The 14,010-nt window shown below is 36.6% G+C and overlaps 1 protein-coding gene across 10 annotated transcripts in view; it reads left to right on the forward strand.

The window, feature by feature from the left end:
- Positions 1–5,006: 5,006 nt before the first annotated feature.
- SCAF8 (SR-related CTD associated factor 8) overlaps positions 5,007–14,010 on the forward strand; it is a 260,824-nt gene continuing 251,820 nt past the window's right edge. For 5 of the 10 annotated variants that reach the window (XR_001627207.2, XR_008916713.1, XR_001627208.2 and 2 more), the window contains exon 1: positions 5,017–5,565. Coding sequence is in view for 5 of the 10 variants with exons in the window: in XM_016428984.2 (XP_016284470.1) it covers positions 5,536–5,565 (30 nt within the window). In the remaining 5 variants the exon portion in view is untranslated. Of the gene's footprint in view, positions 5,566–10,853; positions 10,918–14,010 lie in introns of all 10 variants that reach the window. The other 5 variants (XR_008916715.1, XR_008916714.1, XM_056818974.1 and 2 more) reach the window with 3 other exon arrangements.

Consider the following 14,010-nt stretch of genomic DNA (forward strand, 5'->3'; position numbering starts at 1 on the left):
ATTATTTCCACTAACTTTTTTGTTTATTCTCTAGGATTCTTTAAGTAGACCATCATATCGTCCGCAAAGAGTGACAGCTTGGTCTCCTCATTGCCTATTTTAATGCCTTCAATTTCTTTTTCTTCTCTAATTCCTACTGCTAGTGTTTCTAGTACAATGATAAATAATAGGTGTCATAATGGGCATCCTTGTTTCACTCCTAATCTTACCCTGTGTGTGTCTATCTGCCTCATGTGTGTTTCTTGTAGACAACATATAGGATTTTGGTTTCTAATCCACTCTGGTATTTGTTTCTGTTTTATGGGTGAGTTCATCCCATTCACAGTCAGAGTTATGATTACCACATGCATATTACTCATCATTTTCATTTCCTCTCCTATTCCTGTCTTTTCTTCTTACACTATTGCATTCTATACCAGTGTTATGCTTTTAATCAGTCTCCCTTATCCCACCCTTATTTTACTTCCCTTACCACCCTGTTCTTTCTTGTCCCCCTCTTATTTTTCTTTAGGGTCTATTAAATTTCCTCCCTCCTCTCATTCCCTACCTTTAGGTACTCCCCGCTCTGCCCCCCCCCCCTTGTTTTTTCCCTCTCACCTTCCCTGTAGAGTAAGATATAATTCAATACTCCAATGGATCTAGATGCTCTTCCCTCTTAGAATTGATTCCACTGAGAATAAGGTTTAAGTATTACCTATTAGCACTATCATCCTCTCCTTATAATAGTATTCTTTACCTTCCCCTCTCATGTGCCTCTTTATGTGGTATAATTTATCCTATTTTTCTTCTTCCTTCAGGTTTCCCTTGGTGCCACCCTCTATTGCCCCCCCCCTTTGCATATCATCTTAAACCACTTAGTACCCCAACCTCTACCTATGAATAATTCTTCTAACTAGTATGTTAGTGAATACAATTTTTGAGTTATAAATATTATTTTTCCATATAGGAATATAAACAATTTGACCTTACTGAAGTTCATAAAAATTTTTCCCCCTCTTTCTTGTTTGCCTTTCCATGTTTCTCTTGAATTTTATATTTGGACATCAAGTTTTCCATTTAGTTGTAATCTTTTCTTTACAAATACTTGGAAATATTTTATTTTGTTAAATCCCCATACTTTCTCCTGGCAGTATATAGTCAGTTTTGATGGGTAGGTTATCCTTGGTTGTAGACTCAATTCTCTTGCCTTTCTGAATATCATATTCCAAGCCTTTCCATCCTTTGGTGTGGAGGCTGCCAGATTCTGTGTAATCCTGATTGATGCTCCTTGATATCTGAATTGTCTCTTACCGGTTTCTTGCAATATTTTCTCTTTAGATTGGAAGCTCTTGAATTTGGCAATTACATTCCTGGGGGTTGACTTTTGAGGATTTAATGTAGAGGATGATCTATGGACTTTTTCAATGTCTATTTTGCCCTCTTGTTCAAGAATATCAGGGCAATTTTCTTGGATAATTTCTTGTAATATGATGTCAAGGATTCTGTTTGTTTCCTTGGTTTTCAGGTAGACCTATGATTTTCAAATTGTCTTCCATGGACCTGTTTTCCAGATTTGTCGTCCTCTCAAGGAGATATTTTATATTTCCTTCTATTTTGTCATTCTTTTGACTTTGCTTTATTAATTCTTGATGTATTTTGAGATCATTAGCTTCTATTTGTCCAATTCTAGTCTTTAAAGACTGGTTTTCAGGTATGATCTTTTGATTTTACTTTTTGGTTAGGTGTATCCTGATTTCTGTGGATTCCAGGAGGTCAATTCTGGTTTCCAATTTGCTTATCATTTCATGTGCTTTCTGGCCTTCTTTTCCAAGTGGGAGATTCTGTCTTTTAAACTGTTATTTTATTTTTGAAGTATTTCCCACTTTTCTTGTGAAGTTTCTTCTAGCTTTCTTACTTTGTTCTTGAACTCAAATTTGAGTTCCTTGAAAGCTTATGATCAGTTTCCATTTTTTTTTTGAATGTTTGGATGTGTTTGCTTGTCAGTCTCTGATGTCTCATCTGTAGTCTGCTGTTTTTCTCTGTAGAAGTTATCCAGCATCAGAGGCCTTTTCTTATTTTTTTTTGGTAGTTGTAAATTGTAGTTCTTGAGTGTTGCTGACCATTGCTATGTTAGTTTTTTCTTCCCTTCCCAGCCAGAAGTCTGAGTGAGGAGGGTAGGTGGTGTATTAAGCTACAGAGTGGTTTTTGCTCCGAGGCTATTTTTCAGTCTTTGCCATGTCTGTGCAGCCCATCTCTGCCCTATCTTTGTGCCCAAACTCTGTGTTCTTCAGCCTCCTGGGGTTCCAAGTCTTACTGCCTTCAGGGTTATGTCTGTGGTGTTCTCAGCCAGTCCCCTGAGAGCCTAGAGATTGCCCTGTGCTCACTCTCATTCTGGCACTCTAGGTGGAATGAGGGAGGGGGTAATCAGTTTATGCTTCGGTGGGAGTAATTTTACCCCCTTATAGAGTGGAAATGCCCAAACCCTGCCTACCTTCAAGGCTGTGCCCTACGGTAGAGCCCCTTCACTTGTCTGTGAGGAGAAGACCCTTGCTTCTACTCTGTTACCATCTTAGCCTAGAAGTCCCTAACTTAAAAATTTATCCCCTAATGCTAAATACTTCTGTGACCTTTGGCAAATAACTTACTTATCTTCCTTGACCTTCAGTTTACTCATCTGTAAAACAAAGATGTTGGTTTAAATGTCTTTGATGTTCCTTTTAGTTGTAGGTTTATAATTCATCCAAAAAAGGTATGATTTTAACCAGTCTTGGATTATAAACTATCATTTTTTGCTTTGCTTTCCACATCTCTTCATCCATACCCATCTATATCTGTCTAGTTAAGAGGCTCTTTGACATGTATTTTGTTCTTTTCTTTGATAGGATTATACATTTTGAATTAGAAGGGGCCTTAAAGATCAATAGTTACAACCTCTTCATTTTACAGATGAGGAAACTGAGGTCTAGAGACATCAAGTGTTTGGTTCAATGTTACTCAGAAGAAGAACTGCAATATTAACCTAAATACTCTGCCTACAAATTCAGGACTCCTATTCTCATTTCAACTCACATGTGGGACAAAGAGTAAAGAATAAATCAAATATTTATCAGACAGAGACTAAGAGATGGAAACATAGGACAGTTAGTCCAAATCTTTCCTATTACATCTTCAGCTTCTTGATTTTTAATTTATTTGGTAGGATTCTTGTTTTGGGTTTTGTGTATGTATATGTATGTAGTTTGGAAACAGGATTCTAAACGTATCTTTTTTATGTTTTACTTCTATAACTTGATATTAATGCAAAGGGCTATATGTAGACTAGACATTACTATTCTGAGGAACCATGAAAATTAGCTTTTCTATGGCACAATTATCTTTCTGTAGACAAAACAATAAAGAGCACTTGTTTATCTTGTGATATCCAATGCATATCATTCATTCCCAACTCTGTGCTACCATCATTTGCCTTTCTGTCTTAAACAAGTATGAAAGACTATGAAATGTTTAGATTTTGCCCAGATTGGAGAAAATCTTTAATAGGGAATGCGTCTATGGTCAAAAACTATAAGAAATAAAGAATGTTTTGACAACACGAATTTATAGTTAGTGAATCAAGTCTTCAATAATACTGTTGCCTCTAGGATCTCTGAGATTTGGTCATGGGGTCCATGAGGATCTTCACAACTATTTTCATAATAATACTAAGATGTTGTATGTCTACTAAAATACCCCGTTTTCCAACTATATATATGTAATGTCATATTTTCTTCATATACCCAACCAAAACAACAATTATAACAGATTGATGCAGAGGAGGACATGAGAATCCAGATACTGTCTATTAAGTCAATATTAAAGAGGTTTGTAAAAATTTGTAAAACAATGCCACTCTTTTCACTAAATTTTTGGAAAATATAGTTATTTTTCATAAAAATATATGTATGTTAATATTAATGGATTTATTGTTATTTTAAAATGAAATGGGTATTTTTTAATTAAGAATTTTTGTTAGATATAACTCACATAAGTAAAAGCTCTTGGGGATGTTCAATAAGTTTTTTTAAACCCTTACCCTATTATGTTTTGGATTCAATGTTGTGTGTTTGTTGGTTCCAAGGCAGGAGAGAAGTAAGAGTTAGGCAATGGGGGTTAAGTAACTTGGTTAGGGTCACACAGTTAGTAAGTATCTGAGGTCATATTTGAACCTAGGATCTCCAATCTCTCTGAGCCTGGCTCTTAATCCAATGAGCCACCTACTTATCTCCTCTTCAATAATTTTTTTAAGCGTGGAAAGTAATTCTCAGACTTTTTCTAGGATACTCTCCAGGACTAAGATGCTGAGAAATTACCTAACCTGTCCAGGAGTTACTTTCTAATCTGGGAGTTTACTATATCAAGGAAATTACACACCCCAGTCACTATCCTCAGGTTTGTAAATGCTTTCTGCTTAAGTAATTGTTCAGACACTGGTGTTCAAGTTTCACAAAGGGGCCACAGGGGGTTCCCCAACTTGTTAAAATATTAACATATCAATACTTCATTACCTCTGATATTCCACCCCCGCCCCCCAACCCTTCCTCCCATCAATCAGGTATGGAGGAAATCAATTTGACAAAGACCAACAATCAAAGCAACACATCCTTTAATAGGCTGGTATTTCGCAAGCTTGATGCCCAGACTCTTAACAAACTGCTTAGTATTTCAACAACAAACTATAAACAGCTCAACTCCATCCCACTGCAGGGACACACTACGAGGGTACCAAGAGAAAGGTTCCTTAACTGTGCAGAGCGGGCACGCTTGCAGTACTACCCTTTGCCCTGCAGGGCTCACCACTGCACGGCTCTCAGGCTCGAAATGGAGCGGAGGCTACCTTCTGACAGTCAGCGCGGGACACTCTGGCCCGGCCCGCGCATACATCTATGATTCCCTTCCCCAGCCCCCACTTCTCCCATTCGCCCTCCCAGCCTTTCCGTGGCGGCGGCTCTCCAGCCGCCAGGGGGCGCGCTCACCGCCGCCGCTGCCGCTCTTCGACCTGCGCTGCCAGATCGCGTCCGCCATATTGGCTGCCGCAGCTGCCGCCGCCGCCACTGCCACCGCCGCCTCTGCCTCTTCCTCCTCCTCTACAGCCGCCGCCGCCCTTAGCTGGTTCCTGTGTCCCGAGCGGTGGGGAGGAGAAGCGGGAACCGGTCGGAGGAGGAGGAAGGGGGTGGAGTGTGAGGAGAAGAAGGAGGGAGCAGAGGGTGGAGAAGAGAGGCCGAGCGCGGGGCGGAGAAGAGCTGGAGCCGCGGCGGCTCGGCCCCTCCCCCGCCCGCCCCGGCTGCGCTTCTGTTCCCCAGCCCGGAGCTCAGCTCGCCCCAGCAGCCATGCCGAGGCCTCGCCGTCCCTGAGGAACCCGCCCCCCTCTTCTTTCTCACTTCGATTCCCACCCCGGCCCACAAGCGCCTTCGACCACTCCCGGGTTCCCCTGGGCGGATCCTGGTCCCGTCCCCCCTTCTCTAGGCCGCCGCTGCCTCCTCTTCCGCCACCGGGCGCTGGGGCCTTCGCACCGACAACATGGAGGCCGTGAAAACCTTCAACAGCGAAGTACGTATGGCAGGCCGGCCCCTAGCCTCTTCCCACCTCACCCCCTCAGGAAAGGGCAGCGGGTGGGACCTGGGCGGGTGGAAGTGCGGGGAGTTGGGGAAGCCTGGGCCGCCCCTCCCCCTCGGCCCTCGGTGGGAGGAGGGACGCCCGGGCCCTGGGACGGGGATGTGGATGGGGGGTTATGGGGCGGGCGGGATGAAGGCTTTGGCGCGTCCACTTAAATGTCCTTGGTTTACAGGGGAGACCAAAGTACCTGGCGCTCCCCCAAAACTGACGGGGTTCGTTTCTAGTAGTTCTCCACCATTTCTTCGACTCCCCACTAGATCTGTTACCCCCACCCCCCACCCCACCTCCCTAGGACTATGCTCAGGGCTCCAGGGACCTTGGTGGCTCGAAATAGATAAAGAGACTGACTTTCGAGCGAGGTTACTTTAAGGGACTAGAGAATCTTATTACGGGGGTGGTGATCGGTTGTGGTCCCATTACACGTGTGTTTATTACTGGGATGCTGTTGACTAGGTAACCACCCAGAGAACCATGCAAAGTGGATGGAGGATAGAAAGGAGAGGTTATTCTGCAATTCCTTCCATCTTTCAAACCCCCTACCCTCCCCCCAATACACCACGAAATAATACGGAAATTGTGAGAGAGGCCTGTGTATCACTGTCTCTTAGCTGAGGTAGAAAGCAGAGGCATCTCAGAAGGGGTATCTCAGATATAATGATACCTAAAGATTATGTGACTGTTAACTGAGCAGGCCCACTTGGATTGTATTATTTTCGTTATCTATTTCACCGACTCTACTAATCTGAAGAAAGACTTTGTTAGATTACTGAAGAAGCATTCTTTTTCTGTTATAATTAAACTTTTAAAAAAATTAAAAGCAAGCATTTTATCAAGGATACTAGTTTAAATAATCTATATAACAGGATACTTTTGCTTACATATATGCACATGAAAACAAAGTGCTTTATCAGGAGATCTGTGTTTAAAGAAAATTGCATCTTGTCCACTTTTAGTTGCCTAGTTTGGCATTTATTTTTCTTTGGATTTAATGACTATCACTACATGTAATTTTAGCACTTATTTTACTAAAGTAAAGCAAACATATCCTATAATATTACTGCTAACCTCGTGTCAAAATATCTTCTCATGTTACTGTAATTTTCTAGATAAGAAAGAACTTGAAAATATTTTAACAGCTTTAATTTCATTGTTCCCACTTTTAAAATTTACAATTGTTAGTGGGAAAATGTGCTTTCTGTCCATTAGGAAAATAAGCCAAAATTGAAGTTGGACTTTTATAGAAGCAATCTTTACATGCATGGTACAACAGAATGTAATGGAATTATAGGGAAAAACGCTTCTCAATTTTTTTAAAGTGAACAAATATTTATTAAGTATTTACTATTTACAAGTCACTGAATCCGGAATTGACAATTTAACAGAATTTATATTCACTGACAGAGGAATTGGGGGGGGAAATCATTAGACAAGATTTTTTCTGAATTTTCTTCTTAAATTAATGGCTGTCTTGTGTCAACACCTATGTTTAGAAGGTTATAATTGACACTGGGTAGTGTTATAAAAAGCCCTGAAAGCATAGATTGAAAAGTACAAATGCAATATACTGTTATTAATATCTTGATACACCTTGCAGGAGAAAATAATACTTTTAAATAGTTTTTCATTAGTGTTTAGAATACAAAATATTTACTATTTTCTTCAGGACTGGATAAAAAACTACTGAAACCCTTTCACTTATTATCATTCATCTTTGATAAAAACAATTTTGAGAACAATCTGTGGAACTAGATAGTACCAATTTATACTCCTCAAAACATTTAAGTGATAGTTGTACTCATTCAGGTTGTGTGGTCTTTTGCATAATAAATTTATGAAATGGTTTCTTTTCCTTATGAGGATAAGTCAGAAATAGAGACTTTTAAAACATTATTAAAGGACACAGTTAAATGGAAATGTAATGTTTTTGATACAGCTGTAAAATAACAATGAGATATTTGATCTCTAGCACTTTTCAAGAACTCAAAGCATCCATCACACAGACCATATGTAGTTATTTTGTAACAAAACATTTTAATTCTTGTTTTCCATTTGAAAATGAGATAAAATTGAATCTGGATTAATTTTAAGGTTAAGAGTAAAAATTGACTGGACTCCAGAGTTGAAGAAGTGTTATAATCATCCTTTTATAGAAAGCATAGATACTGCTTTTAAGCTTTGAGTTTGAATGCAGTTTCTTTGAACTTTTCTTGACACATGATACATTTTACTCTAAAATAAAATTCATGTTCTTTCAGTGAATTATTTTTTAAAGAATGTGTCAGGTAGTGATAATTACTCAGTAATTAATGTTTCTTTTAGCTCCATTTTAAAAAATTAGAAATTTAAAATGTCACTTTGGAAGACTTCTATTTATTGAGTTTTCATTTTAAATGAATAATTCATCATTGAACTGAGGCCTTCAGAAGTTTTTTTTCCTCTATTCAATTTTATGGCCTCAGTTTAGTTTTAGCAAAAGAAAAGTTGAGTAAGGTACGGAAACTTACAGGTCAAATTTTTTCTCTACCTTTAGGTTGTCATAATTATTTTGGACTTTAATCCTGTAGATGAAATAAAATATAAGTTAAAAATAGAAAATAGCTGCACTGCTTCCCGACTTTCAGTAGCTGAAGGGACTACCAACACCCTTTTCTTTTGGAATAAGGAGAGTTAAACTGCTGATATGAAACTGCTGATAGGATATCCATTTTTATTTTTAGCCACTTGGTAAAACATCTGTTTACCTCAAATTTAAATGAGATTGAGGCCCAACATTTGATTGATAATTGTCTATGAAGATAGGTTTGAGCTAAATTAAAATTTCCAACTATTACCTCCCAAACTGTAAAGGAGTGAGAGAGACAGACAGACAGACAGTGAGAGAGTGAGTGTGTATTTGTGTTTACTGTTGGCAGTGGGATGATGAAATCATTTGGGGGCCTGGCTTTTGTTGAAAGATGTTTCACATATAGGACCGCTAAAATTTATGGTTTCTGAAGACCCTCATTAATTGCTGATATAAGGTTGTAATACGTATGTGTGTGTATATATATGAGACTATATATACATGTAGATATGACTTGTGTTTACATGTGTGCACTTCAGTGTATATGTATACATGTATGCATACACATGGTAGCATAAACTGGGTGCAAATTATTGTGGAAGGAAGGTTTTGAAAAAAACATGATCTTTGCTTTTTATTTCTTTGTCTTGTGGGAGAACACTTGTACTTGGGAAACAACTTTGGCTATTTAAAATATTATACATGAAAAACAAATACAAAATGAAACTACTAATTGAATGAATTGGGTAGGGTTAGTCAGGGAGTTGACTTCCTAGAATATTAGAACTTTGAGCTAGTTATTGAGTTTTTCTTCCCAGCAGGATTTTCAAGGTAGCACATACTCAATTTCATCTAGTTGTATTTTGTGCTGTTTTTATTTGTTCTTCACTTCTCTCACTGGTTTGGGTATACTGAGTTGTACAGTTTTAGTTGAGATGCAAGATGTCCAAATTTCCATAAGACATGAAGCATTTTCAAAGAAATTGGAGGTTGATTTTATATTTGCATTAATTTTAATAAAAAAGACAAGATCTAATGATCTTTAGGCTCTTTGGATCCCCTAAGCTCTGGGAATTCTTTCTTTTAGGACCTTTGAGTTAGCAAGACAACTTACTGTCATAGTTACTTATAGGGCTAAGAACTTCAGTGCTAGCATACCATCTGATATTTCCATTGCACTTCCCACTATTCTTCTGTCTGTATCTTCACAGCTATTCCCCAAGCATAACCTATCTCCTGTTCTATAAAGAGTCTACATTGTGACTTTAATTTGGATATTTTTCCAGGGCCCAGTAGCACCTACATCTCACGATGGGAGGGATAACAGAAATGAATTGATAGAAAAAATAGGCAACGACAACAAAATTATCTGCAAGGGGAAATGAAAAAAAAAATATATATATAAGGTTTATGCATTAAAATGACATATATAAATATTTGGAGAGATTAAAATTTTGACATTACTTTTCATTTTTTTCTCAATTTTATGAGTATCACCTTTTTTCTTGTCTTGTTTATTAAAATGATATGGGAAAGGAATGATTCCAATGTATGGATTTTCTAGTTGCTGATGGTTAAATGAACTTTTTTTTTTTTAATGTTGTATATTGTAGAGTATTTGGGGTCAGGAAACCATAGTCCAATCCTTGCTCTTTAACTTGTCATAGCATATCTTCGGGCCTCAGCTTCCTCATCTGCAAAACAAAGAATAAAATTAGATGTTTTCTAATAATAAAATTCCTTGCTTTTGAAATACAGTATACTTTATTTTTTCTTTGTTGACTGAGAATTCTAGAATTCTTTGTCATCTTAATCATTCTGAACACCCATTTTTATTGCACAGTATAGTAGATGAAGGTGATAGAAAAAAAATTAGGCAATGACAACTTCTCTGCAAGGGAACATCGATATGAGCTATTGGAACTAGAAATTAAAGGAATTCCTGAGGCTAGATGGTAATTTTCCTTTTCTGAAATTAGAATATATATATACACATATATATACATATTCCATTTCATTGATGGTTCCACAAAATTTTTTTGTACTCCAGATTTTAATATATTATTTTTTTGTTGGTTAGAACTTTTTCCTTGATTTGTTTTTTTCTCCCAGTATAAAATTTATATAGAGTAAAAACTTGTAATAATGTTCTATCAACCAGAAAGTTTATCAACACTGCCAACTATAATTACATTTACAATAAAATAATTGATGTTTAGGTAAAGAAGCTCAAGTATTGTAAAATCCTTAAATGTCTCCTTAATAATGAAAGAAAAATTAAATTGTGTTCAGTGTAATTCGTGTTAAATTTTTTATTGTGTTCTAAATATTCTGAAAACTGGCAATCCAAATATGGTACACTGAAATATCTTCCCAGAATATTTGATTAATTATATCATTCACTAATTGTTCCAGATTAGTCAGTTTTGGTTTCTTTGTGGTGGGTTAAGGGGAGGATATCTATATTGGTTGAGAATGAGTGGTGATGTTGCTTTTGACAATTTTAGATTTCTCTTTGTAGAGTTAGTTTTACTGCCATTGGGTTCATTTCTAGCTCATTTGGCTATGGCCTTGAACTTTGACTGAGCCCCTGAACTCCTAGGTGAGGTCATTTTGTAGGTTTATTTTCTCAACATCTCTCTCTGCTCCTCTCTCTCAGGATTGTGCCTCTACTCCTGCTTGTACAGACTGCTTTTTCCAGCAGCATGGACACGAGAAGCATAGTAAGACCAATGCAACCCACATAAGGCAGACCATATGGAAAATGTTGGGTTTAGAACTAGTAGTAAGATGGTACTTTACTTATATGGGCCATATTTGGGAAATGGAAGACAATAACTTTTATCACTTGAATATAATGACAGGTTGAGGGGAGGATATTCAGGAAATTTGTTGTGATTTTTTTTTTTAATGGGCTATATACAGGAAGAGTATTGCTACTTAATAGTGATATGTGAATACTTGTAAATACTTGTTCTATCTGCTTGCATTCTGTTCCATAACAGGTTTATTGTTCCTTTAGTTGTTTAGTCTTTAATATTAATATACAGCTTACTTTTCTGAAATCTGCAGAGATGTCATAAAGTTCTTATTGAAGTTCTTTTCATTATTACATTTATCCAATATTAGTGAAATTGTTTAAAAATCCAATGAAGGAATCGGGGAAATGTTTATTAAAACCTAAAATTGTCCCTTTCCTATTTTCTTTTAAAAGTAGTTTAAAGTATTGATTTTTATTTTAATAACAGAAAAGCAGATTATACTGGAAGTACTATGATGAGACATGCTTATGAGACCAATAGCAATAAATTACCATTTTTGTATAGGAAGAAGTTTAGTTAAACTTTTCATTGATAGCAGACTATTGTGATTACATTTATTACTAACATTTTGACCTAATTTTTTTTAACATTCTTATTTTTTATAAGTTTTGCCAGGGGGTGATTATAGATTTTTTTGTGACACATGGCAATATAATAATCTTAAACTTTAGGGAATGAATTTGGTGTGTTACTTGAAAACATGAAATTATTGAATTTTGAGGAGTTTTCAGATTCACATATACCTAAATTTATTTTTTGCTTTACTCATTCTTAATTTTGATCTTTGATTTTAAAAGGTGGTTATAATACTTTTTGGGATTAGATTCCATTTCACCCTCATTTTTTAGGATTGGGTGTATTTACAGATTTTATAGAACCATTGTGAATGTCAAATGAGACCTCTACTACTGGATATGAGATATTTCATTGTCTGGTGCTGATGGCATTATTTCCACTCTCTTGTGTTGGCATAAATCTCTTTGTCTGATACTCCCTGTATTAACATCCTGTGCACTACCTCTAGTTTGCCTAGTATGTTCCTTTTAGGAGCTGGGTAGATATTTCTAGATTTAGTAGACATGAGTGTAGAACAGTTAACATTTGTTAAAAAGCCTAGTAACCTATTTTCAATCTCCAGTTTGAACATGATGGCTGAAATTTATGGGAAAATGTAGGATTATCTCTATATACCACTATAGAGGTTACAATATAGTTGTGGGAATTTATGATTTCATGGTAATTGTGTAATATTTAATTGAATAATTTTAGTCTTTCAAAATATATTTAGCTTTTAATTAGTTGCTCACTTAATGAAATGGTGTTTGATATAACAAAATATCGACATGATCACTAAGAATGACTAAAATATTAACAATCCCTTTGATTTCATTGTGATCTTAATCTGTTATTATTGACTATAATAAGATAATATATTGACTATATTATCAGTAATGATGGTTCATTGATCAGGACTACTATATAAGTCTTAACAAATATAACAGTGACAATAAGTTATTTCCATCCTTGATTTGACAAGTATAAAATTTATTTATAATTTTCTATAACATACCTCCACAGTCACTATTATGTTGTTTTTTAAGTATCTCATTTTTTAGCTTTTTGAAAAGTATCTTTTATGTTAGGCTAATTCACTCTGTAAAGAAAACACCTTGCTTTTTTTGGTGCTTTGCACTTTTAAAAAAAAAGGTTTTTGAAAATACTTCATATAATCCCCACAATAACCTTCCTTTATAGATTAGAACAGAGCAGCTAGATGTTACAGTGGATAGAGTGCTGGACCTACAGTCAATAAGACATTTTCCTGAATTCAAATTTGGATGAGCACTAGCTGTGTGTCCCTGTATAAGTCACTTAACCCTGTCCACCTCAGTTTCCTCATCAAACCAATCTAGTATCTTTGCCAAAATGGGGTTAGTGAAGCATCAGACAGGACTGAAAATGACTGAACAGATGAGAACATTAAGGCATGGAGTGATTTAATCTACTGGTGTATCTTATGATAGAGGTAGGACAAAAACCTAGGTCTCTGCTTCCTATCTCCTCCCCTCATTCTTTTTTCATTATAACACAATAGGCCCATAGAGAGAAGTAATGTCAGTAGGAAGAAATTACACTTTAATTTCTCTTTACTTTTTGTACTGTCGCTGGAGCAGTGGATAGAGTGTGAATTTAGAGTTAGTACGATCCGCCCCAGACACTTTCTAGCTGTGTAACCCTAGGCAAATCACTTAACCCTCCTTTGTGTCAGTATCCTCATCTTTAAAATGGAACAAAAATAATAACATTTGCCTAACAGGATTCTTGTCAGCATCAAGTGAATTAACATGTAAAGGACATTGCGTAAGTCAAAAGTGCTATATAAATGCTGTTACTATCATTCATGGAATCTCTAGGCCCCATAGACTTAGATTTTGATTTTTAACATGGTACATTCTCCAACAAAACTTGATTTCAATGAAAAATATGATGACTAGTCGAGATTATTGTAATAGATTCAGTTTACCATTTGTTGTCCCTTCCATTACAACAGAGGTAATAATATATGAGCTTTGAGAATTGTTTCCATTAATACTGATGGTTTTTCTGTGATTCCTCCATATTATCTTGCCACAGGAAGAACAATAATCTTCCAGTGCTTACTTAGAGATACAAAATTTAGGTAAGACTTGGTTTTTGTCTTGATGGAGCTTTGTAGTTTATGGAGGAATAAGATCTAATGCTCTGTGAAGTTGAGTGGTGGTAGGATCAGGAATCAGAAAATGCTTTGTGAAAGATCTGACTTGTGGCAAGTTTTAAAGGATCAATAGATTAAAAGGATAGAGAGCATTTTAGGCATAGGAAACAGTGTGAGCAGGGGCATGAAGGCTAGAGAATTTTGGAGTGCTAGGGGGTGGAGTACACTGAGTATAGTATAGTTTGCTAGAATGGAGAACATTTTGTTGGGAGGAAGATGATACAAGACAAGTGAGATGG

Source organism: Monodelphis domestica, chromosome 2, assembly GCF_027887165.1.
Source record: "Monodelphis domestica isolate mMonDom1 chromosome 2, mMonDom1.pri, whole genome shotgun sequence".
Lineage (NCBI taxonomy): Eukaryota > Metazoa > Chordata > Mammalia > Didelphimorphia > Didelphidae > Monodelphis > Monodelphis domestica.